At 33.9% G+C, this 26,443-nt stretch overlaps 1 protein-coding gene across 5 annotated transcripts in view; it reads left to right on the top strand.

Annotated features, from left to right (window-relative positions):
- Window positions 1-26,443, top strand: part of Alg1 (ALG1, chitobiosyldiphosphodolichol beta-mannosyltransferase) — a 51,239-nt gene continuing 24,796 nt past the window's right edge. For 4 of the 5 annotated variants that reach the window (XR_013025299.1, XM_076489981.1, XM_076489985.1 and 1 more), the window contains exons 1-10: window positions 1-137; window positions 2,146-2,328; window positions 2,511-2,591; window positions 5,524-5,627; window positions 15,865-16,016; window positions 16,790-16,879; window positions 17,714-17,824; window positions 19,389-19,522; window positions 21,338-21,376; window positions 26,309-26,371. Coding sequence is in view for 4 of the 5 variants with exons in the window: in XM_076489981.1 (XP_076346096.1) it covers window positions 2,196-2,328; window positions 2,511-2,591; window positions 5,524-5,627; window positions 15,865-16,016; window positions 16,790-16,879; window positions 17,714-17,824; window positions 19,389-19,522; window positions 21,338-21,376; window positions 26,309-26,371 (907 nt within the window). In the remaining variant the exon portion in view is untranslated. Of the gene's footprint in view, window positions 138-337; window positions 475-2,145; window positions 2,329-2,510; window positions 2,592-5,523; window positions 5,628-15,864; window positions 16,017-16,789; window positions 16,880-17,713; window positions 17,825-19,388; window positions 19,523-21,337; window positions 21,377-26,308; window positions 26,372-26,443 lie in introns of those variants that run through there. The other variant, XM_076489982.1, reaches the window with a different exon arrangement.

A 26,443-nucleotide genomic window follows, 5' to 3' on the forward strand; every position in this document is an offset into this window, starting at 1 on the left:
TGTGAGAGGGCAGTGAGATCCCTTAGGTTGTTAAACACAAGATAAACCGAAAATATCAATAATTCTGTATATCGTAGTCAAATTTTAGGCTATAGTATAGGTGAGGTGAATGACAAAGAATTATAAAAATAATAAAGGTAGGTCTAACTCTTAATCCTGATTTTGATTAATAATAAAAGTACTAATAGTATTATTTAAAACTTTTACTGACGTCAGATTAGCTAGTAGTAGTAGGAACTTGAAGTTTTATAATAATGATGTCACATTAATATCTCTTGTTCTGTAAGTATAACAACGATATATCCTGTGAAATATATTGTGACTTACATTATAAGAACCTCAGCTTCGAAACTCTCAAGTAAGGTTTTACTCTTAGTGTTACTACTGGTAACAGTACTGTTTAGTTTCAAGTTGCACGAACTTTTAGCGTTTATGAGTAAAGAATGGCACTGATAGCGCTCTTGTACTCAACAGGTAATAATAATGCTATTGTTAAAATTATTGTCATCAATGGTATTTACAAACCACGTCAAAAATATATGGTTTATTTAATTTTTAATAAAAATTGTTAATAAAACTATTGAAATTAAAAGAAGCTCTATCGATAACTTCTATTGGCCTGTTTAAATATTTGTAATTATCCTGCTTTTTACGTAATATAATGTTGTTATAGTCATTCTAATACCATTATTCTGTGCATGATTGTGAAGACTAAATTATTTAAATAGTAAATGTTTCTACTCTGTTAGATATTGATTTACTTTTGTCAAATTCATTTTAGCACTTGTTATTCTGTTTGTTAATATTTATACCTGGAGAAGTAATTAGTCTTTTAAAAGTAGATTTAACTGAAATTGCATGGGCAATATTGGGATTTGTCTGTGGGAAAGATTGTTACTGAAATCAGTAACTCACATACACCTAAATAAGCTGTGAAATTAATAACATTTCAATACTAGGTTCATGTCAGGTTCAAAAAACGTTATGATTAGGAAATTTAATTCCATGTTAGAAAGTTTTTGCATCACTTAATTTTCAGTGACCATCAAAATGAAGTTTAGGTTCAAAAGTTAGTTGATTTGCACCTGATGCTTCCTCCTTCATTGATGCCCATGAATATACTCTTAATAATTAATAGTATATTTTTATTGTTATATAAATTGTTAAAATTAACAGTTATTTAATTTTTTTGACTGTGTGTGAACTTATGACATAAACTTCATATTTCCCAACTTATTCCACCTACTAAACAAGTCCCACATTAAAATACTTTATAATGAACTTAATTTGTAATATTTTCTTACTTCTTTTTTTTTTCTTTATTTTTCAAATGTTTAAAAGTTTTCAATAAAATAATTGAGTAGTTTCTGTAGTTTTAACAGGTTAGTAAAAAGAGATCACCTTTGATTTTTTTTACATGTTAAGAGAAACAAGTTCAGAACTTTAAGCTTCAGTACTTAACCCAACTATTTTTCACATAGCTTGTTTGTACACTTTTTAAATATATTGATGTTCTTTCTACAGTAATAAAATACAGCAAACATTTTATAAATATAAATTTATATAATTAACAATAAACTTTACGAGTTTTGGAAATGAAGCTAATCCAAAAAAGTTTGATTGTTACTTTGCAGGCATTAACACTATCAAAGCTAATTTATAAACAGTAGTTATGGAGTTGTTCATAATATTATTTTTATGTGCAGCTTCATGAATGTTTGATGCAAGTCAGATTAATGTGCTTTAATTTACAGTAACCATCTAAACATTTGTTTTGGATGATAGCTGTGTTATATTTGTGTAGAGTGGCATTATAAATCCTTGTTGGGCTCCACATTTATTTGTGGTTTTCTTTTTCTCTGTACAGATACTTTATTTACCTTTGTTAGAGTGACATTCATATTTTATTTGTACAGTTACCTTATTAACCTTTATTATGGCTACATCCATATTTATTTTTTATGCAGAATTACTCTATAAGCCATTATTGGAGTGACATCCATGTTATTTTTATGTACAGCTGTTATGTAAACTTTTTTATTTCCTAATTCCATTTTATCTTGATGTACTTAAGTGTTTATGAACTGTTTTGAGAAATTCATGACAAGTGGGTTGAATAATTTTAGACAAAACTGTTTATTTCAGAGTAACGTCATTGAATTGGAGGAGAAAACTGTGTAGTTGAAACAAAGCAAATGGAAATTGAAAATAGAAACCAGTCTGTGTGTATTGTGGTTTTAGGAGATTTTGGAAGGAGCCCACGCATGCAGTACCATGCTTTATCTCTTGCTAATGAAGGCTACCGTGTTGATGTCGTGGCATATGGAGGTAAGTTTAAGTGATTAATATTTCTCTTAATAGCAGTATTTATTAAACTTTTTTTCTTTATTGTTTTATTAATTATACTCTTTAGTAATTAAATATATAGGTTTTAAATGTAAATTTGTTTTTTCTTGAATGAAAAAGTTATAAATTTTTGGTGTTTGAAATTTTAAAGTATTTTGTTACAGGAAGTAAGCTTCATGAGGATGTTCTTTCAAAGCAGATGATTAACCAGCATTTAATGGCTGACCTACCAGAATTTGGAAAATGTATGTATGAATTATTGAACTGTAGGTTTTTAAATTGTGGAATGTGATATTTCTATTCCAGTTTGTTTTAATTTTAAGTTATGAGGTATTTACTATTAAATCATTTAGAAAAAGTAACAAACTGTATGCAAGTTTTATATAGCATAACATACACTCACATCTGAAATTTTAACAGGTATATTTTTTAACTACTAGTAAAGATATTTGAGTGATTTGTATAGTTGTGTTAATCTGAGCTACTTTTAATAGTTAACAATTGTAAAGCCCAGACCAGAACTTGAATGAAGGAATGCAATGTATGCTTTTCTTTTTCCAGACAAAGAGTGAATTGCAATTAATTTTTATAGCAAAATATTTTTTCTCTTATTTTGTGTAAGGAAAAAACATTTTGACATAAACACAATGTAAAAACAAATTCTTTAAATTGTTTTACTACTTACTATAGTTGGATGGTTAGTGATATTGACTACTTAACTAACCATGGCCCTATGTAGGCTTGTGTATCAGTTCCATTCAGTTAATTGATTTGTGTTCTCCAACTCATGTTACATAGGAGAGAATAAAATTGTTTGTGAGTGCTGCTAGCTAGTTGCATTTGTTTTAGTCAGTACTACAAAATTAGTGACAGTGATAGATAGCCTTTAGTAGCTTTGCTATAATGATGACAAAGTGAACAAGTTTGATGGCAATGGAAGCCAAACCAGAGATTCTCCTAGTTTTATCACAGTAAAATTCAACAAGTTTTAAAGAAAAAAATCAAAACCTCTTACACAAAAATTGAGTATAGCACTAGCTCATTGATAAAAAACAAACATAATAGCGATATTTCAGTTAGTTGAATAGTTGAAATAACTGCCAATAAGTACAATCAGAAACACTAATTTTGATTAGTTTAATATTTTCATGACAATAAGTTGCTGATGCACTGAAAACAGTAGTAGTCAGAAACACTAATTTTGATTACTAGATTTAATCTCAGTTTTAATTAATTAATAGATTTGTGACACTAATCAAAGTAGTTGATGCTCTTGTGTTTATTAACTGTCTAGCTCTGTTTATGACAACACTGTATCATACACACCTTAGAACACAAGAAAGGGGCAAATAACAGAAGTCGGATTTTTTTCATCAAGGTTCACCCAACATCCAAAAAATAAAAATTAGTGAAGTACTAATAGTAATAAAAGTTCATTTTTTAAATCAACTTTGATGTAGGCTTTCATGTTCTTATGCTATCTTAGAAATATTCTATAAAAGTTCACCCCTCGAGTGTGTATTCCTGTACGTGGTGAGGGGACTTCTGAGTCACATGTCATGTCTGAGTCACGTGCCATAGCCTCTATGTTTATTACAGTATATATTGTTTTAGTCCTCAACATCCTAATGCCTTAGTGCCTAAGACAAGTTATGGAACCTTGTCCATTTGGTTGAGCTTGTGTATATGTATAGCTAATTCAGTTTATACTTTACTATGGATTGTACTTGTGCATATTATGTTTTATACAAAAATCATATTAATTTCCTCCTTTGATGACAGTAGGTATACCTGTTCCAAAAGTAATGTGGTACTCCACAAATGTGGTCCATTTTCATTTCTGAACACATCTGTTCATTCTAGGCAGTTGCTTTCCACTTGGTTTTAATGTTGTGAGCCTAAATGCCCTCTCCATCTTTGCAATGAAGGGTTATAGCTTTATGTGAACAGAAATAAAACCATATTGGAGGTTAACATTTTCCTTTCATTCAAAATGTATTTTTGATATGTATTCACTTCTACTCATATACTTTTCTACTTTCTTCATCACTGCTGGTATTCTTTTAGAGCCTGCCAATCTTTGAAAGTATGGATCAAGCAGGAATAGTAGAGGGAAGTAGCTGTGCCAACATAGGTGGTGCAATACAATTGGTGGAGAATAATCACATGATATTTACATGTTCAAAAATGGCATAACAAAAATCTATTTAGCAATTCTTAGAGTGCACAAAAAAAATTGAAATAGTTTTGTGTTTGAGGAGATAAGTACCTTTAAGAAATGCATTTCCTGTGCGAGAAAAATGTGTGTAGACTTCCATATCTTAGACCTATTACACTTGTATACAAACAAATTAAGAATAGTTTTGTGCATATGCTTTGAAATGTTAAACAGATATAAACAAACAAAATAAAAGTAGTTGTGTGCAGGTTTCTAAATTATAAACCTATTACACCTGTACACAAACTGTGTATATTAACTGTAAGAAGAAATTATATTTCTGTAATGAAAACCATCAAAGTATTGCACTTTAAATGTTTCAGTTTCACTTTCAGTGAGATTCCTTCTAACTCTTATTTCTTCAAAATAATAACATTCCAGAGATTTTAACTAGCATATGAATGGTTCCATACCAGAGATTTTAACTAGCATATGAATGGTTCCATATCATATTCATTATATAGTAAATATTATATAGCACTGATGAAATAGGTGTACATACAGTGCCAGCATGGACATAACTGACTCATATAAACTTTGCATAGTCTAATATATAAACATACAAAATAAAAGAAGTTATGTGTGTGGGCTTTTAAATTTTAAACCTATTATATCTGTACAAAAACTGTGAACACTTGTATTTTAAGCTTCTAAAGTATAAATGTATTACACATACATGCATACAGACAGAATAACTTTTTTTGTGTATAGGCTTTCCAATGTTAAGTCTATTACACATGCATAAACATTTTTTGAACACATTACTCTCTAATTCTTGATAAAACAGAAAAGAAATTACATATGCTTAATACATGGGTACAGTGTTGGAAGTTTGTCTCGCAAGGTTGATTTATTGAATTTTTCAAAAACATTGTTTTCAAGGAAGACAATTATGTGAAAAATGTAGTATTCTTATTAATATTTTTTGTGACTGACTAAACAATTGTTTTTTTTTGTAGATTTTCCACGTTCTCTTGTATACTTGCTGAAAGTTATTTGGCAGTCTTTGATTGTACTGTACACATTGTTTTCTTTGAGAAAGCCAGCTTATGTACTTGTACAGGTAGGTAAGGTGGTATTTTTTTGTAACAACATATTAGATGTTTTAGTTTTTACCTGAATATTGTAAATTGAGAAAGATTTTTGAACGTTTTCTCCAACAACTGTTATTTGCAAAAATGTTTGTAAACTATAAAGTTTACTTTTTGTCAAATCTTCAGTGAGTAACAATTTATATACATATATGAAATATAAGATTAAATGCATTGACAATAAGAAAGGTACCTTACATTGTTAATTGAATGGAAGCAATTAATTGTTTCCATTTCTTTCATTTCTACCTATAAAATTGGCAGCTATATTATAGTTCATCATACTAGTTCATCATGGCTGTCCCATCCTCTACACTAAACTGAAACTATTAAATAAATAAATTTTTAAAACAATCTTAAAGCCAGCCCTTATCACTCATAGAGCTGCAGCTAAATCTGTCTGCTCTGGCACTATCACTGCTGTGCCTGTTCCATACATGGACTATGGTCCTGTATTTAAGGCTCAGCTCTGTTCCAGTTGGCAGTCAACCTGGATGGAGCAACACGAAAACAAGCTTTTACAAATAAAACCTTCTATTGGACTTTGGCCATCTTGCTTTCCTAAGGGTCAGAAAAAGAAGTTGTTTTAACTAGACTATTCATTGGTCACAGTTTTTTAACTCATCGTTTTATTTTATCTGGGCCCCTCGGTGTGGATTCCTGTACGTGATGAGGGGACTTACCAGGGAAAGTTCTGTTCTTTCAGTTTACCTCCTCTGGGATCTAAACATCCATCCATGTGTTTGCCATGCATGACAACCCTTGAAGGGGAGAAGAGAATCCTGGTGCTAGAGGGGTCCAACCCAAACACACCACTGGCCTTGAATTCCTGTAGATGGGCAGCCTTGGGGTAGCCCCCCCTTGGGTCAGTTAGCTAGTCCACTCAGGCTAGGGTCAACCAAGTACCAATGTTGGATGTTCTCAACAGGTGTTGTGGACATTGTATCTGATGCTGCTGTTTGGGTATAGTGCTCATAAAACCTTGGCATTGCTGCAATGTCCTTGATTGACATTGTAGTGAGTCCCCTCATAGGGCTCCATGGTGAGTGAGGTCAGTGCGCACCAAAATTTCCCTTTCTTTATTATGGATACTCCAATTAAAAATCTTAATAAAATAGTGAAAAAACAGTCTATAGGTAAACAACCACATTTTGAAGATTCTGAGTAGCAACCCTCACTATTTGTACCACCTGTTGTACATCAATTTCTTATATTGTATTCACTTTCAAACAAACCTTTAGGGCAGATGTCTCCCTTTTTCATTAAGGGACTAAGGGACTAGTTGGTTCTCCAAAGTCAGTACAGAAGCTTCAATCTGGTGACATATTGGTGGAAACATCCACATCTCTACACAGTGAACTCCTCTTGCATTCAAAGGCAATTGGGCATATACCTATTGAGGTTACACCTCATGCTACTTTGAATTCATCACGAGGAGTTATTGTTGAGAGGGATTTGAAGAACATCCCAGAGTCAGAGATTCTCGCTGGTTACTCTACCCAAGGAGTTTCTGCACTTGCAAAGATGGAATTATGATGCCAACTAAGTCCTCACTCTTACAATTACGTCATCACATCCACCTGCCACCATCAAGGCAGGTTATCTTAATTGCAGAGTATGGCCATACATTCTAAATCCTCTCCAATGTGTCCAGTGTCAGCAGTTCAGTCACTCGAAGACTTCATGTCATGGTTCCCTGATATGTGCTCATTGTGGTGGCAAGGACCATGATGCCTATGAGTGTGAAACGGACCCTCATTGCATCAATTGCAATGACTCTCAGTCATCCTACCTTCGTTCTTGATAGTTGGAAGAAAAAGAGGTGCAGTATTTGAAAACAATTCATAACATTATTTATCCTGAGGCTCAAAAATTGCTTCCCACCACTTCATCTCGGACGTATGGTGCTGCTACTTTGTTCCACAACTACAGTGGGAGTGCAGACAGATCTCTCTGTGCCTCAAAAAGAATTATTCTCCAAACAAATGAAAAGCCTTTTGACCTCCATGGTTAAAAAGTTGATGAATCATCTTCAACACCCATCTCTAATATACATTCCAGTAAATCCCATGATCCACTTCTTTTGGTTCCCGGGTACAGGCATTTCCTTTGGCACCTCGTCTTCTCCAACCCCAAGATAGAAAACGATTAGTTATTCACATCCTTAGTCACTGTAATTCTCTTCTCAACAGCAAAGACCTGCCTAATCGACCCAAGGCGGGATCCATGGAGGTTGATAGACCTCCCATGAATAAAGACACTAAAGAAAAAAGATGTGGTAGTAAACGAAAGGGTTCTCCACCCAGTTCACTTACATATAAATAAAAATGGTCACCTTGATACAATGGAACTGTCGAGGTTTTGTTCTATTCTGGATGATATCAATACACTGATTGCTCCCTACCATCCTATATGTCTTTTCTTACAGGAAACATTTCTGAAACCTGCTGATACAGTCACCTTTTGCCAGTTTTCTTTGTACAGAAATGATAGGCTGTGTGATGGACGAGTGCATGGAGGGGTGGCACTGTTGGTTGATCAGCATGTGCCCACCCTGTCTTTGTCACTCAACACACCCTTGGAGGCCATAGCCATCCGTGTTTCCTTGAGTCATATCATCACTGTTTGTTCTCTCTACCTGTTGCCTAGAGAGACATAAGATCAATCAGACCTTGATGCTTTCATTGAACAGTTACCATCTCCCTCTTTCATTCTAGGGGACTTTATTGGACATCATCCCCTCTGTGAAAGTGCTGATATTGATAGGAGGGGTCGCTCTATAGAAGCGTATGCTCTCTGATCACAACCTTTCTCATTTCAATACTGGTTCTTCTAATTATTTCCATGTACCTAGTCAGTCTCTTACTACTATTGATCTCTCAATTTGCCCCTCGGTGTGGATTCCTGTACGTGGTGAGGGGACCTCCCAGGGAAGGTTCTGTTCTATCTGGTTACCTTCTCTGGGATCTAAACATCCACCCACGTGTTTGCCGTGCGTGGCGACCCGTGAAGGGGAGGAGAGGATCCTGGTGATTGAGGGGTCCAACCCTAACACACCACTTTGGCCTCGAATTCCTGTAGACGGGCGGCTTTTGGGTGGCCCCCCTTGGGTCAATCGGCTGGTCCACTTGGGCTAGAGTCAACCAAGTACCAGTGTTGGAAGTTCTCAACGGGTGTTGTGGACATTGTGCCTGATGCTGGTGTTTGGGTATAGTGCTCACGAAACCCTGGCGTTGCTGCATTGTCCTTGAGTGACTTTGTAGTGCGTCCCCTTGTAGGGCTCCATGGTGGGTGGGGTCAGTGGGTACCGAAATTTTTTCTTTTTCCTATGGATCCTCTAAAAAATTTAAATAAAATTGTAAAAATACAGTCAATGGGTAAGCGTCCATGTCTTGAATACTCAGAACAGCAATCTTCAACATCAGTAACACGCACCTCATTTTCTTATATTACATTCTCTTCGGAAAACCTTTAGGGCAAATGTCCCCTTTTTTTATTCAAAAGGGACTAGAGGGACTTGCTGGCTCTCCAAAATCAGTAAAGAAACTTGATCTGGTGACATATTGGTTGAAACATCCACATCCCAACACAGTGAACTCCTCTTGAATTCAAAGGCAATTGGGGATATACCTATTGAGGTTACACCCCATGCTACCTTGAATTATTCACGAGGAGTTATTGTTGAAAGGGATTTGAAGAACGTTCCCGAGTCAGAGATTCTCGCTGGTCTCTCCACTCAAGGAATTTCTGCAGTGAGGCGCATCTCCACTCGCAAAGATGGAGCTACACTGCCAACAAATACCCTTGTTTTAACATTTACTTCACCACGTGCACCTGCCACCATCAAGGCAGGTTATCTCATTGCAGGGTTCGCCATACATACCAAACCCTCTTGATGTTTCCAATGTCAGAGATTCGGCCACTCAAAGACATCCTGTCGTGGTTCCCTGACATGTGCTCGTTGTGGAGGCAAGGACCATGATGCCTATGACTGTGACATGAACCCCTCTTACTTTCATTCTTGCCCAAAATGGTTGGAGGAAAAAGAGGTGCAGCGTTTGAAAACGACACATAACATTAGTTATCCTGAGGCTCGGAAATTGCTGTCCACAACTCCATCTCGGACATATGCTGCTGCACTTCATTCCACAACTACAGTGGGAGTGTAGACAGATCTCTCTGTGCCTCCAAGAGAATTGTTTTCAAAACAAATGAAAAGCCTTTTGACCTCCGTGGTTAAAAAGGTTGATGAATCGACTTCCATACCTATCTCTGTTCCTCCCATACCTTCCAACAAACCTCAAGATCCACGTCCTTCAGTTTCAAATACAGGCATTTCTTCTGATACATCTTTTTCTCCCACCACAAGAGACAAAACAATTATTCGTTCGCGTCCTCAGTCACTGGATTCCCCTTCCAATAACAAAAACCTGCCCACCCGACACAGAGCAGGATCCATGGAGGTTGATAGACCTCCTCCGACTAAAGACACTAAAGAAAAAAACGTGGTCGTAAACCGAAGGGTTCTCCAGCCACTTCACCTACCCGTTCTTAAAAATGGCCACCTTGATACAATGGAACTGTCGAGGTTTACGTTCTAATCTGGATAATATCAAAATGCTGATTGCTTCCTACCATCCTGTTTGTCTTTCTTTACAAGAAACATTTCTCAAAACTGCTGATACTGTCTCCATTTGGCAGTTTTCTCTGTACAGAAATGACAGGTTGTGTGATGGTCGAGTACATGGAGGGTGGCACTGTTGGTTGATCAACGTGCCCACCCTGTCTTTGTCACTCAACACACCCTTGGAGGCTGTAGCCATCCGTGTTTCCTTGGGTCATACCATCACTGTTTGTTCTCTGTACCTGTCCCCTGGAAAGACATATGATCAATCAGATCTTGATGCTCTCGTTGAACAATTGCCATCTCCATTTCTAATTCTAGGGGATTTAAATGGACATCATCCCCTCTGGGGAAGTGCTATTATTGATGGGAGGGGCTGATCTGTAGAGCGGATGCTCTCTGATCACAATCTTTCTCTTTTCAATACTGGTTCTTCCACTTACTTTCATACACCTAGTCAGTCCTTTACCACTATTGATCTCTCAGTTTGCTCCCCTTCATTATTCTCCCATTTTTCATGGAGGGTTGACAGTAATCCACTAGGCAGTGATCATTTTCCGATCCTTTTGAGAGAGACTGGCGTGGTCGATGCCACCCTACCGCGTGCCCGGTGGAAGCTGGATCAGGCAGACTGGTCCACTTTCACTGCTCTCGCAGAACTTGATCCTGCCATCGTAAATCAGCCATCAATAGACGACTGTGTAGCAGCGGTAACTGACTGTATTACACATGCAGCTGCTCAGTGTATTCCTAAAACCTCGACACGTTTTCCAAAATATCCTCATCCGTGATGGAATCCTGCTTGCCACTTAGCACGGAAGGCTCAAAAGCGGGCCTGGGATACTTTTAGTAGATATCCCACACTTTCAAACCGGGTTGCTTTCCAGCGGGCCCATGCACATGCTAGGTGGGTAAGGCGTCACAGCCAGAAGGAATCTTGGATTAAGTTCACAACCAGTATATCTTCTACCACCAGTTCCAAGATCATATGGGACAGGATTCAAAGGTTAATGGACACTACAATTCTATCCCCTCTCGATCTTACTCTCTGATGGTCAGGAGGTGACTGATGTTGAACATCGCTAACACTCTAGGTGAAAGCTTTTGCCAGGTATCTAGCACTTCTGCTTGTTCCTCCACCTTCCTGGCCATCAAGACTCGGGCAGAGCGATCACCTCTTTCCTTCGAACTGACTGTTTCTTTGACTATAATTGTCCCTTTACCCTGGTGGAACTAAAAATGGCCCTTCATCGGTCTGCCAGTACGTCTGTTGGACCTGATGATATTCATTATGACATGCTGCACCATCTATCTCCTGCTTCTCTTGATGTCCTTCTAAATGTTTTCAACCGGATCTGGCAGGAGAATGTTTTTCCTGATGCCTGGCGCCAGGCTATTATTTTACCTTTCTCTAAGCCAGGGAAAGATCCCAAGATTCCTTCAAACTACCGTCCAATTGCTTTGACGAGCTGTCTCTGTAAGACATTAGAAAGGATGGTTAATGCTCGTCTTGTTTGGTTCCTTGAATCAAACAATTTCCTCTTGCCCACCCAGTGTGGGTTCCGTCAACAGCACTCCACCACAGACCACCTAATTCGTCTTGAAACATCTTATCAGAGAAGACTTTCTCAACCGCCAACATCTTGTATCAATATTCTTTGACATAGAGAAGGCTTATGAAACAACATGAAGGTATGGCATTTTGCAAGACCTCCATATATGTGGGTTATGTGGCAATTTGCTCATTTTTATTAAAATTTTTTAATGGACAGGAGATTCCAAGTTTGTGTGGGTTTGACACTTTCCTGTTCTTTTCTACAGAAACTTGGAGTCCCTGTGTTCTGAGTGTCACACTTTTCAGTATAAATATTAATGCCATCTCTGAACAACTCCCTCTCACTGTTACAAATGGGCTCTATGTTGACAACTTTTACATCTGATGTCAGTCGTCGAACATGAGGTATATTGAGCAACAGCTACAGACTGCCCTCAGTTGTTTACTGAAGTGGACCACAGCATACGGCTTTAGCTTCTTTCTCTCTAAAATCATTTGAATGCACTTTTGCTACCAACAGGGATCCTCATCCTGAACTCCGTATTGGTGAAGTTATGCAACCTGTGGTCCTTGAGACAAAGATTTTGGGGCTCATTTTTGACTGTAAGCTGACCTTTATACCACACATCAAGCAACTATGGGTCAAATGTCAGCCCATACCACCATGGCTTCTTACAGTCTCCAGTTGTGACCTATCTTTAAGTCATCTGAGAAAAGTAGACACTCCTGATTGGACTGTCTGCTGTTTATCTTTCAAACAATCTTTCCATTCCTATTTATACAGATGGTGCAAAATCAGGTGACTGTGTGGGCTCTGCCATGGTTTGTTGTGGTTCTGTGGTTGCACGGAGAATCCCTTCTACAGCTTCTGTGTTCACTGCTTAACTGTACTCCATTTCTCTTGCCCTGGATCACATAGAAACTAAGCAGTACTCAAACTGCACTATTTATACTGACTCGCTTAGTTCCCTACTGGCCCTGGAATCACTTCTCATTAGTTCACACCCAGTTCTTGCTGATATTCAAAACCGACTGGCCCATTTCTCTTTAACATCTACTTCTATCCAGTTTTTCTGGATACCGGGTCATGTTGGTATATTCACGAGAACAAGCTCGCTGACACCATAGCTAAGTCTATCTGCTCTGGCACTATCACTGCTGTGCCAGTCCCATACATGGACTATGGTCCTGTATTCAAGGCTCGGCTCTGTGCCAGCTGGCAGTCAACTTGGAGTGAGCAATGCAAAAACGAGCTTTTCCAAATAAAACCCTATGTTGGACTTTGGCCGTCTTGCTTCTGTAAGGATCAGAAAGAGGAAGTTTTTCTAACTAGACTATGTGTTGGTCACCGTTTTTAACTCATCATTTTCTTTTATCTGGAACTGATGCACCAGTGTGTAGTTTGTGTAACCATCAGAATACAATAAGCCACATTTTACTTTCTTGCCGTCATTAGGACTCCAACGACAGTACCATTTTAAACATGTTCTGTCCCAAGGTTTGTCCATAACATTAGACAATGTTATTAGTGATGGTGACACTGTCCACCTTGGTAATGTTTTTAGTTTTTTAATGCCATTTAATTTTTTTAGTTTATACATTACACCTTTATAATTTGGCTCCCTTTTAAAAATCACAGTTCATGTTGTTCGATTTCAAATTAGAAACTGGCCTTAACTTTAAATAACTTGATACCAGGACTGGAAAGGCCAGCTCAGGTGACTAACCCTGCTGTTTGAACTATTCATCAGTCACACTGGTGATTTATTATTAAAATTTTGCTGTAAGTGTTTTAAAATTTTATTACTTAACTCTTTGAAAATGGCCATAACATTAAATAACTTGGAACCATGACTGGAAAGGCCAACTTCAGGTGACCGACAGTGGTTTTTGTACTTACCTGTTAGTCTTCCTGGTGGGTTATGATAATTACAGTTATGCTACAGAAAGTCCTTTACAACTTGAATTACTGTAGTTTTTCTCTTAGCGTTGTAGAGTAGATGTAAACAGGTTTTATGCTATTTGTGTGTTTTTTTTTAACTTTGTTTTGTTTTACCTTAATTTCCTTTTATGAATTTTACTAAATTTACTTTTAACTTTTTACTGGATGTTTGGCACAAATAGACTCGCTGCTTTTTGCCATAAAACACTAAATCAACCAACCAATCTTTTATCTGGGACTGATACACCAATGTGTTGTCTTTGTGACAGTAAGCCACATATTAATTTCTTGCCGTCATCATGACTCTCAACGATGGCACAATTTTAAACATTTTCTGGCCTAAGGTTTGTCCGTAACGTTAGACAGTGTTATTGGCAATGGTGACATTGTCCACCTTGGAAATGTTTTTAGTTTTTTAAAGACCATTAATTTTTTAATGCTATTTAAGTTTTTTAATTTGTACATTAGACCTTTTTTAATGTGATTCCCTTTTAAGAATTAAAGTACATCTAGTTCAATTTGAAATTATAAAATAGCCATAATATCAAAAAACTCAAAACCAGGACTGGAAAGGCCAACTTAAGGTGACTGATGGTGGTTTTTTAACTTATCTGTTAATCTACCTAGCGAGCTATGATAATTACAGTTATGCTACAGGAAGTCCTTTGCAGCTTGTATTACCGTAGTTTTTTCTCTTACCACTGTAGACTAGATGTAAAAATTGGATTTAATGCTATATATGTTTTTAATTCAAAAATTAAACTTTGTTTTGTTTTACTTTAATTTCCTTTTATGAATTTTAATAATTTTAATTTTAACTGGATGTTTGGTGCAGATAGCCTAGTTGCTTTACAACATAAAACATCAAACCAATGAACCAGCCACCCTGTTAGAAAAATAAATCTGACTCTCCTACATTGCCAAAATTTGTATGTCCCCCTTAGTCTGACTATATACTGTCACTCTACTATTAAATATGAAAAAGATGATACATCAGCACTATAATTCTCTTTATAATCTTAAATACCTCAGTCAGTTTCCTCTATTTCCTATTTCTTCAAGAGAATATGATTTCAGAGATTGTAACTTGTATGACAACTCCTCCATTCCAGACACCATTCTATAGCTTTCCTCTGAATCCTTTCCAACAATTCAATTTTGTTTTTAAGGTAAAAGTTCAAGATAAATTTTGAGTTATTTTTTCATTTGAATTTAACAGGGCCATTTGAATACTTAAAGTATGGTCTGAATGAAAAAACAAAATATGTTTTATGGTCCTTTGATAGTAATACAAAGAGAAAGTTTTCTCCAAGAGTCAAAACAAAGTTTGAGTCTTGAAAAACTGCTAAGTATAATATCATACCATAGGCTGCAGATTTATTGGATGTTTGAACCAACTTCTTTAATATGCAAATTTATTTGTGTTTGTTATTTTACATTTTTCCTGAATGTTTTTAAATATTATTTTTTTATCTTTGTTAAAAGAAGACTGTTTCTGTGATGAAAACTGTCAGAGTAAATGGTGTAATTTAACATTGAAAGGAGATAGTTTGTAAATAAATATGATAACAGCTTCAGTGAGAAGCATTTAGAAACAAAATTTAATGATACATTCAGTTTTTAAGGATTAGCTGGGCATCAAGGTTATTTGGTGTAATTAATCGTATATTTACTACTTAAAATTGTCTTAAAGTTAGTGTGATTGTCCCATGTGTCTACTTGGTTTTAATCTGGTATGTGTGACTGATCATATTTCTACTTCTTAAAAGTGACTTTAATCTTTACTTGGTGTGATTTCCCATATGTCTGCTTCTAAAGAATTACTTTAATCTCCATTTAGTGTTTTTATGTATGCTTAATTATATTTCCAAGTGTAGTCTAAACTTAATATAAATTAGCCAAAGCAAGAAAGTTGTGCTTTAACAAATAACTTAGCTAAATTACACATAAATGTTACATTTTAGATACTGGGTAACATAAATTTATTGATTTTTTTTTTTTTTTCTGCTGTTAGTTAATTGATTACCCTTAGATACTTCTCTGCTGCCAAAGATTTAGAAATATATTTTCATCTTCCACTTTTTACAGAATCCTCCATCAATACCCACACTTCCTCTTGTGTGGTTTTATTGCTACTTGTTCCCAACTTGTAAACTGATTGTGGATTGGCACAATTATGGCTACACTATCTTGAGCTTGACTCTTGGAGAATGCCATCTACTTGTGAAACTTTGTAAATGGTAAGATATCTTCTAAATGTTGTTTTCCCACTTTGAAAACATTTGTGTACTCACTGTATTTCACTTGTTTAGGGATTGAATAAAGTGTGAAATAGACATTTAGAAATAATTTTTAAAAAATAGGTTTTCAAGTAATTTCTGTAATTGCTATATTTTTGCTCTTTTTTACAATATATTTCTATACTTGGGAGATTTTTTCTCTAAAACTGAAAGATTTGTGCCATGAAAAATGCTTCTAGGTATGGCACTAGTGTTATCATCTGAAATATAACAAAAGAAAGCATATGAACGATTCCACATCATATTCATTATATTCCAAATATTGTGTAGCATTGATGAAATAGGTGTACATACAGTGCCAATTAATGTGTAGACCATAGACTGCAATATATGTAGACTTGCTAGAATGTAACACTAGTCTGAGCATATATATAATCATTATGCATTATTGCATAACTTGATTGTCTATATCTATAAATACCATGATAGTTTATGTACATCATGAAATGCCAGTTCATGTATGTTGCCACCTAAGTGTGAGTTACGTAAACATAGTGAAACAGTAGTTCTGAGAGAAGACTATGGAATATTAGGTTATAAGGATATCTATGTTTTAAAATACATTACTGCTACACATGAGTTATATAAACAGTGTGTAAAAGCATTTAAAACTTATCTAGATTTTACATGTATTATGCATGAAACAGTAGTTTTGAGAGAAAGCTGTATAACTTTGGCCTTTATGTTTGTCTGTATTATATTGTTAATCACAGGTGTGAGGGCTTCTTTGGAGCAAAAGCATATGGTCATTTTTGTGTTACCAAGGCAATGAAACATGATCTTAGTGCTAAGTGGAATATCAAGTAAGTATGTTTTGAGAAATCTCTTTCAAGCTTCTAGTACATTTGGGAAAAATGAAATTATATTGAACCATATTATATTATCTATTTATAAAAGGAATCATTAATTTAGTTGAAATAGATAATGAATGTATAAGTCTTTCATTTGTTTATAAACAAATCTTATATTCATTGCACATGATTCTCGCAGTCTTTTTGTACACAAACCTGTTCTTTTCATTACATGAATTAACTGTTGTAATCTGTTTCTAAACAGACTCATTAACTTCATTGCACTGAATGATTCTTGTGATCAGTTTGTAATACAGTGAAGTGTTTTTTTGCACCAAATGACTATTATGACCTGTTTGTAACATGATCATGTTGTTTTCTTTGTATTAAATAACTCTTGTGAACAGTTTCTAACAGTCCTGTTACTTGCATTGCATGGAGAGAATATGGTACACACACCTCTTATTTTTGCTGAACAGGGTTACTTGGAGTTAACGTACAATGTTATTTTTATCTTTTTTACAATCTATTTCTTAATATGTGTACTATATGTACAGCAAACATGTATTTCTATTTACGACCAATTAATTAATCCTAGTTTGTATGTTTTCTTGATGTGTATTATTTTGTTATACTTTTTTTTTCTGATTCTCTTCTCAGAAGACACTAATTTCACAGCTGTTTAAAGTGAAAGTTGTCAAACTTCTGAGGTTTTACTGATCTAATATTTGTCTGGTTTTATGGTACAATAGATTTACTCATTTTGTGGCTAGGTTTTGTTAGAATGTGGTGATGTATTTGCTAATTTTTAAAACAAATGTTTTTATATTTGTTTGTTTTTTATAGTGCAACAGTTCTCTATGATCGTTCTTCAGCAAGATTTTCTTCTGTAACAACTGAACAGAGTCACAGTTTGTTTGTGAAACTAATGAAAGAAAATTCTGCATTTGGACCAAGGTAAGGCCAGAGGAAATCAGAACCAAGGTGAAGCTTGAAATTGGTAATTTTTTCCCTTTTGTAAGAGTTTATATTTTTGTCATATAATAGTGGTGAATTTCTGGAATTAAATTATTATGAGTCTTATTATTCTGAGCTTGAACTATTGTTCATTTTTTGACCAAAGGTGAGTAAAAAAAGTAAAAATCTTAAGAATTAAATTCACCAGATAGTGAACTAATCAATTTAAACTTTTTTTACTGTATTATTTATAATCAATGGAAAGCAAAAGTTTAATCTACTAAACGATGTGCTATATGAAATTGTTTTCTGTATTGAGAATTGTCAATTTACTTTCAGTTCAAGCTTCATTCCCACAGGAAACACATTGACAAACTTAAAAGACGTTTTAATGGCTCTTGTTCATAGTGAGAAAGCCAGAAAAATTGTGATAATCTTAGGATATTCTCTGTTATCTATGTATTGTTATTCTCTGTTTAATTCTGTGCATTATTTAATTAAAATAATAAATTATTTATTGCACCATAATACCATTAATATAAAAAAAAAAGTAGGGTTAACTTTCATGGACTGTTGACAACAATAGAAAAGAAGATCCAGATAAATACTGTATTTCTTGTCTTTATTTATTATTGTAAAAGTAATTAGAATGTAAAATTTAGAAAATTGTTAAGTTAGGTAATGTTTGGTTACATAAAATGAAAATTAATAACAAGTGTTTCACTAGGTAGGCTCATGAGTATCCTGTTATTACATAATTTGATAGGATAATGTGAATTATGTGTTTGCCAAAGTGATTTACAACTTGTGTGGCAAGGTTATTAGCTATATGCTGTTCAAAAAGCAATAAACAATAAAATTAAGTATAAATAGATGTTTCCTGTTTCAAACTTTTAAGTTACTATGATAAACAGCTGTGGTTTCTTGATACAATTTGAAGTCATTCGAGAAAGAAAAAGGGTTACTTAGAATTATTACCTAATTTTTTTATGGTGACTATAAGATCAATCAAATCAACCAATTCTGTACAGAGCTATAGTTTAGAAAGTAACATAGAATATAAAAAGAAAAGTATTTTTAATCAGTTTTCACTGAGAGCAGTAAATATACACTGACATCATATAATTATGGACAAATTTTTAGTGAAAATACTTAATTATAAAGTCTGATTATTATTTTTTTCCTACAAAAGACATTTAAAGTTTGTTGAAAGTTTACCATATTTTGTGAAGATATGTTAAGTACGTTGAGAGATATAGTAGGTAAATCAATAGTGGTTGCAAGGTCAGTGCATGAGCCATTTGTGATAGGGTTAATGAGCATTATATGTTTCTAAATGTCGGGAGATCCAGTATGAATTTGAACACATGAGAGATTGGATATATTTATTTTTTCAGTTGTTCTGTAGTGTAAAGATACATAAATTTGATTTCAAACTGAAAGTTCTCGTTTCACATTTTCCACTCTCAAATATCTTACTAATTCATATTTCAATGTTCACTATACTTGTATAGTGTTTTCACTTAACGTCAATAAAACTTCTCAAGTTTGTATTTTTATAAAGTGGTAGTGAGTCTTGGAAAGATTTTCATCAGAATAACACATTGGAAGAAACAAGGTTCACTATCAGAAAGGATGATAAAGTAAACTGGATCATTGACCGTCCAGCTTTGATTGTAAGCAGTACTAGTTGGACAGGTGGGTATGTATGTTAATATGAGATGACAATTTATAGTACGTTATTAACTGCCTAAATTTGATTGTTAACAGTTCTTGTTGGATAGATAGGTATTTTTGTTATACTGAATTGCAAATTTCAAGTATGTTGTCAACATTAAACTTTATTGCTAACCTCATCAAGTTACTCAACAATGTGATGTCTGGCCAAAATAACCTGCAGGAGACACTCCTGATTAACAGGAGTAATAGTTTAGTAATATTACATTTTCTGTAGCTTGAACTGTGGTAATCCAAAGTATTAAATATTTTGGAGGATGTGCTTTACTGGACCTTCTCTTAATCTACCAAATTTCAAGGCAATCCGTAAAGAAATGCATGAGATATAAAATTTCTAATTGTGATTTAATTATTTTCTTTTTTCTTCTTTTTTTTATTGAAAGTACAGAAACTTTGCTAGAAAAAACATACATAACTTTTCTAGATTTTTTCAAATTTGATACACCGATGGATCTTTTCAGCCTACAGTTAGGTGTAAAATTTGATCTAAATGCCACATGGGCAAAGTTATTCAACAAAAACTGCTCAAATTTGACCCAAATGTTTATGCATGCACACACACAAAGTCATATGAGATATCAAATATAAAATTTTACTGCAGCTTCATTGTGGACTATTTTTAGTTTTTTATCATTCAGATTAAATATGGCTGATTTAGAGCACAAGAACAATAGGGTGAAAGGACATGCAGATAAACAAGTATTGGTTAGACCATACAAAAACTATATTAACAGTTTCTAGCTCAAGTTTTCAAAGGAGTCACAAGAGTGATCAATTATTACTCATTATTATTTGCCAAATTTTAAGCACAAGTTTGCTAAATTATATGAAATTCTTTTAATTAAAAAGTGTTTAAGGTTACATGATATGAGTTTAAGCAGTTAGTGTAAATAATTATGCTTGATACAACTGTACTGAGTAAATGCAGGTGATGACTAGAAACTGTTAATCTAGACTTTATGGTGTTATTATAAAGGAAGTTATTAATTAACAATGTTTTAGAGAGGAAAACTACCACCATGGATTTTTAAAATCTTTTTTGCTCTGTAAAGTAAATGTCTGTTCCAAAAACAGAGTTGTGATCGTAAAGCTAAAGTTGAGTACTACTTTTTTACCTGCTTGTTTGTTGATGTGTAATGACAAAAAAGTTGTGATATCTAATCAAAAATGCATTAAATATGAAAAAAAAGGTGCAGCAAATAAATGGTAGTGTGTATGACTTAAAGCAATGAAATCAAAATTGGCTGACACATACAGCATTGATAATTTTTTATAGCAAGTGTTCATTCATCAGTTAACTAGGCCATGCATCTTCTTTCACTCGCCATCATGCCTTGAGCTTAAGCATAAAATGCTGCCTAATGATCATTAGCTCTAAAATTCTTATTAACACTATAAGTGTAGCTGCCAGTTTGACCATCAGTTTGGATTACATTCCTTAAAGTCTCACACTGAATCCTTTTTTGTGGCTGGAAATTTTTTTACACCTCAGATATTTTTGATTAAATTAATTATGCAGTAAAGATCCTGAAATTATAGATATATTTGTAATTTATATAAAGCATAAAACAATGAAACACTGAAGATGCTTCTTAACTGATAAAATATCAGTGTCTATGCATATATTTTCTTTTCTATTCCATTTTCTAACTGTTTGATGCTTTATTTAATTAAACAGTTTTTGTTTAAGAATATCTTTGGTAATAACCTTAAGGATAATTTTTTGGCTCTTTTAGTTAATAACTCATGAAAATGATGTTTTGATACTTGTTTCAGATGATGAAGATTTTTCCATTCTTCTTGATGCTTTAGAAGGTGAGTGAAATGTTATGAGGTAGAAACTGAGCAGTTTGAAAGAACTGTTGGAAATATAAATATTTGACTTAGAGGTTGCCATTGTTAATTGTTCTCTTTGATGGTATACATAAGAACTGTTTGGAAGAACATGTGATTAGTGTTATTTTCTTGTTTAAGAGTTACAGTTGAACTGTTCCAATGAACGCATTGTAACTATTGTTTTATTTTAACAGGGCATACACCTAAATTGTCCCAATGAATTTGTGGTCACTGTTTTCTTTTGAGAGGAAATACACCTTCATTATTCCAATGAACTCATGATTGCAAGTGTTGATTCTTTTCTTTTGTCAAAAGGTACATCTGAAATATTCCAGTGAACATAAGTTCACTATTGTTGAATATTTTCTTTTGATAGGAGATACATCTAAGCTATTCCAGTAAACTCATGGTTACAAACATTGATTATCTTCTTTTGCTAGAAAATACACCTAAACTATTCCAATGAACCCATGGTTATGATTGGTTTCTCTTTACAGTATAATTATGGGCACTTCTGTACTGTGTATGTCACAAGCTTTTACTTTGTTACATTCAAAATTTAATTAAACAATCTTACTATTCATTCATATCAGTAATATTAGCAGTAAACTTTATATTATAGTTCAGAGTTTTATATTATCTTAATTATAATTCCTTTATTTCAAAAGAAACCTAAAAGAAAAATGCTTAAATTTGACACACAAATTCACAAGATTTTGACTTTTCATCTGAGCTACTTAAATAATTCTTCCTATATACTGTACTTCTATGTATATATGTAAAAACTAGGTTAATTGCTTTGTTTACAGATTTTCTTTTAAGCTTATTAGAACATGTTTGGAGAAAAAAAAAAAATTTTGGAACTCTCAACAAATGCCAGATACAGTTGTGATTTCTCAGTCAGGTATACTTAGTTGAGCTTGGTGTTTGTAATCAATAGGAAGGCAAATTTTGAAATACTATTTGCCAACAGTTATTTTAAAATTGGCATAATGAATTCCAAAGAAAACTTGACAAATTATCTTGGCATTGTTACTGCTTGTGACCTTGCTAGTGCTTCAGCTTTATTTCTCACCTATAAATATGTTAGTAAGATACATGATTAAATTTTATTCAGGTTTTAGTTTTATATTTTTATATGTATGTATATGTTATTTATGTTTTAAAATTCATACCAGGAAGGTTTAATAATTTTTTAAAAATATAAGTCAAACAGCCTCTTTATCAGGCTTAGTGTAGAAGGCAAATATTTCAATGTTCTGAAGATTGTTAATGTTTTACTGCTGAGGACACTTGGAGAATGCCTTTTGGCATGTGTCATAATAAGCAATAATGTTAAAGGATAGGAGAGGAAACTAAAACATCAGAAATAAAGTTTTTGTGAAAAATAAAAATATACAATTAAGAAAATAAACTAAAAAGATTTTCATGATAATTCAACAAAAAATTAAAAGGTACATAGATTTTTTTCCATTTTAATTTTACATATTTCACTGCATAATAAAATAATGATAATACTAGAAAAATTGAGTCTGCTTTCAAATAACTTCAGTAAAAATAAATCTTCAATTAAAATACTTGACCCTTTCACAACAGGTACCTCTTTAAATGCTTTTCTGGGAAAGTCAGTGTGTTGCATTTAAAATGTAATTAAACACCTCTAATATCAATGTATGTGAATGAAATCAATGTCATAATGTGTGTAGTGATTCAAAGTTTTATTTTATTGAAGTTTTAAGTCCTGTACTGCAAAAACTTTAAAAAGTTATTTTGAATATTGGATGTATTGTTATGCGACCAAGAGGTATGAAAATTCTCTACTTTGGCTCCCTGTATCTTCAGTAGTACAATGGTAGTTGAGTAGAGGTATGTCTTGACAATAAGATACTTATATATCTTTTGACTCATTATTTCAAAGTTCACTGACAACTGCCACACTTATCTTCAACAGATTTGTTTGATCTATATAGCCTACATGTAGACTTGTGTATAGTTATTAAAAAGAGGTCCATTTACACTATAATCTAACTGATTAAATTAAAATTGGCATGCACTTATCATCATCGATTACATGAAATTGACTATAGTCAGTGGTGGTGCCAGGATATTTTTGTTGGGGAGGCTGAGGTAAACTGTGGAGGGGCTTCTCAAAATGCCATCAATATGAAGTATAGATGGTAAATTATAATAATATAAATACCAAGGTACAGTTCAGAAAGGTGTGCTATTTTGAACTGCATTTTCAATGAGGTTTTCATTGGAAACTCATACTCTGATTAATAATTCATTATTACAAATTAGAAATAATCTGTTTATGAAAATATGCGTATATGTAAAAGCGGAAGCTCACCTAAATTCCACCCAAGGTAATACATAATAATAAAGAAAATCAAGATTAGCTTAGATTGAACATTTAATATACCATTAAGAGTAAAGCTACAAATCAAAAGAAATATAACATAAAGACATAGTTTACATAGCAGAAACGAATTATCCCATGTGAAGTTAATACACTCTGAGGAAAACTAAGGTCACTATCAGGCTAACTATCTTTCATCATGTTGTGTTTATAGTCATATTACTTCAAAACAATGCACCTGTTTTGGTGTTTGGAAGCAAATGTGTCCATAATAGTATCAATATTGAGTTGTTTTGCCCTGGAGTTTACTGATATGACAGCAAGGTTGCTGATGCAGTTGTTACCACTGCTGTTGTGCAAGTACGTCTTGAGAAGTTTCAGACATGAGAAACTTCTCTCACAGGCAGGGTCACAGTGATGCATACAAGTTTGTGGAGATCCATGAAGGCATCCTTGTGTGGCTCCAGCATAGTTGCAAACTCCATTGGTGTGGATACTTTCTGCTCCTTGTCTTTTTTCTTGGCAATTAGCCAGTTCAACTGATGGAGCTCCACTGCAAGGTCATCCTCTGCCACACCATAGTTTGCTGCCATTTCTAAGAGTGCTTGCTTGTCCAGAAATGTGGAGTGTTTGGGGTTCAATGCAGTTGCACCCATCAGAACACTGCAGGCATCAGAAAAGAATCTTCTGTTCAGCTCGTTGAGCATCCTGTCTATGATGGCATAGAAGGTGTGTCTCCTGGCATCCAGAACATATCCGTGAAGTACTGTTAGAAAAAGTGTTTATCTTTAACCATATAGCACAAGTACTTAATTAGAGGGTAGTGATAATGTAAAATTGCAGGGCTAATTAGGGAACACAAACACAGTTTTGATAGAGCATGTTATAAAACTGTGAGCAGCTAAATGGAGTGAGTGGGGGGGTGGCATGAGGCTGGCATCTGAATCTCGATCGGACTGAGCCGGTCATTAGCCGTATGCAGAGCATACACCATGGTCAGTAGCTCGGTGATCATACGCTTAAGGTGTTTGAGGCGGGAATCGCGCACTTGAACAAAGCAAACCCACTGTCTGGATATTGAATAGTCATAGTAGCACCAAAACAAAATGTCTAAATTGCAGTTGACCTTCACAGAAAGGCTGGTTTCTTCATAAGTTCACATTATTCATATAGGCCAAACTGTGATTGTGATATTGTTCTTATTATCATAAGTGTGACAAGCACCTGTTACAATAATGTAACTACTACATTACATTAAATTAGGCACTTCTAAATAGCTCAATGACAATTTCAAAATTCATTCTAGAATTGTTTAGAAATATTATTTGGTCAGTTAACATGTAAGGTTGTTATCTAATCATAAGTATAACACTAATTGGATTGTAAGTCACGATTTTAAGTATATGCCACAATCATAAGTACAATTTTGGATGGCTGATACACAATGCAAAATGATCTCACAGTGAACACAACACTGGCTAAATGCTTCATAGTTTTGACCTATACACAGTACACTTATACGTGCATGCTATGTTTTACTTTTCAATAAAAGATAAATGAAATTAATGGGTAAATACCTGTGAAACCTTTAGTTTATCAAGTAAAATTCCTGATGATCTATTGTAACTTGAAATCAATCTGGTTGTCAAATCTTTGTCAAAGCTCAAGATAGAAAGGCATTACACAAAATGTATAATTAAAAGGTTTAAACATTTAAAAATATCTTACTTTGCTTCTATTCTCAATGCTTATGATATTACTTCTGAATGAACATTTTGCTGAAGGGTTGCACATGTTGCCCAAAAAAACTGTAATATGCCTCAAGGGCATCATTGACTTGTGTCAAGATGAGCAGTAAGTGTTAAAAGACAAGAAAGCAAAATGAAACGTTAAAAATTAACTGTATGTGAAAAGATATGAAATTATGAATTTAGCAAAAGGAAGACAATTATTTTAAAGATATTCTACAAAATATTAAAAGGTATGTTTTTTATTGTTTCGTAATTGTTATTATTTCATTGCATTGTATATTGATGGCAATAGCTAGAGTTAGTGATGTTATAGAGAAAATGAGAAATAGAATATAAACATTTACCTTAAAAAACTTTTGATATCCTTTCAAGAAGTTCTAGAGATTGTGCAACTGAAATATAAAATTGTAATATGTAGAAAAGTATTTCTGTACTTAAAATGAAAATAACTTGAACTTGACTTGTTAATAGTTTTAGTGCAAGTAACCACAGTAGAAAATAGCACATCTTCAGTAAAAACAGTTAATTAGAAAACTGTCATTATTTGTGTACAAGATACTCATGCTCTTGAAGGTGACCTAAGAAAGCTGAAACATTGTTCTGTATATTAATTGAAGTTTTAATATCCATACCAGCCATCTTTAGAATAAATTTTTACTTCAAGTGGGTTTCTCATAATCATGAAATACAAATTATTATATTGCTATATGTCAACAAGATGTAATAAGAGAACCATGCAAAATATTCTGTTATGAAGAAGGATAGTTCATGTTTTATTGTTATGCTATTTTGTTCTTACAGATTATGAAATAAAGGCAGGAAAAGGTGAAAGGGTACTTCCAAAAATTGTCTGTGTAGTAACAGGTTAGTCATATTCATTTGATTTTAGGAAAAAAAAATGTTCCCTAGTTATTGTGAAATGTTACTGGCATTAAA

The sequence above is a fragment of the Tachypleus tridentatus genome, chromosome 2 (assembly GCF_004210375.1).
Source record: "Tachypleus tridentatus isolate NWPU-2018 chromosome 2, ASM421037v1, whole genome shotgun sequence".
NCBI classification, from domain to species: Eukaryota; Metazoa; Arthropoda; class Merostomata; order Xiphosura; family Limulidae; genus Tachypleus; species Tachypleus tridentatus.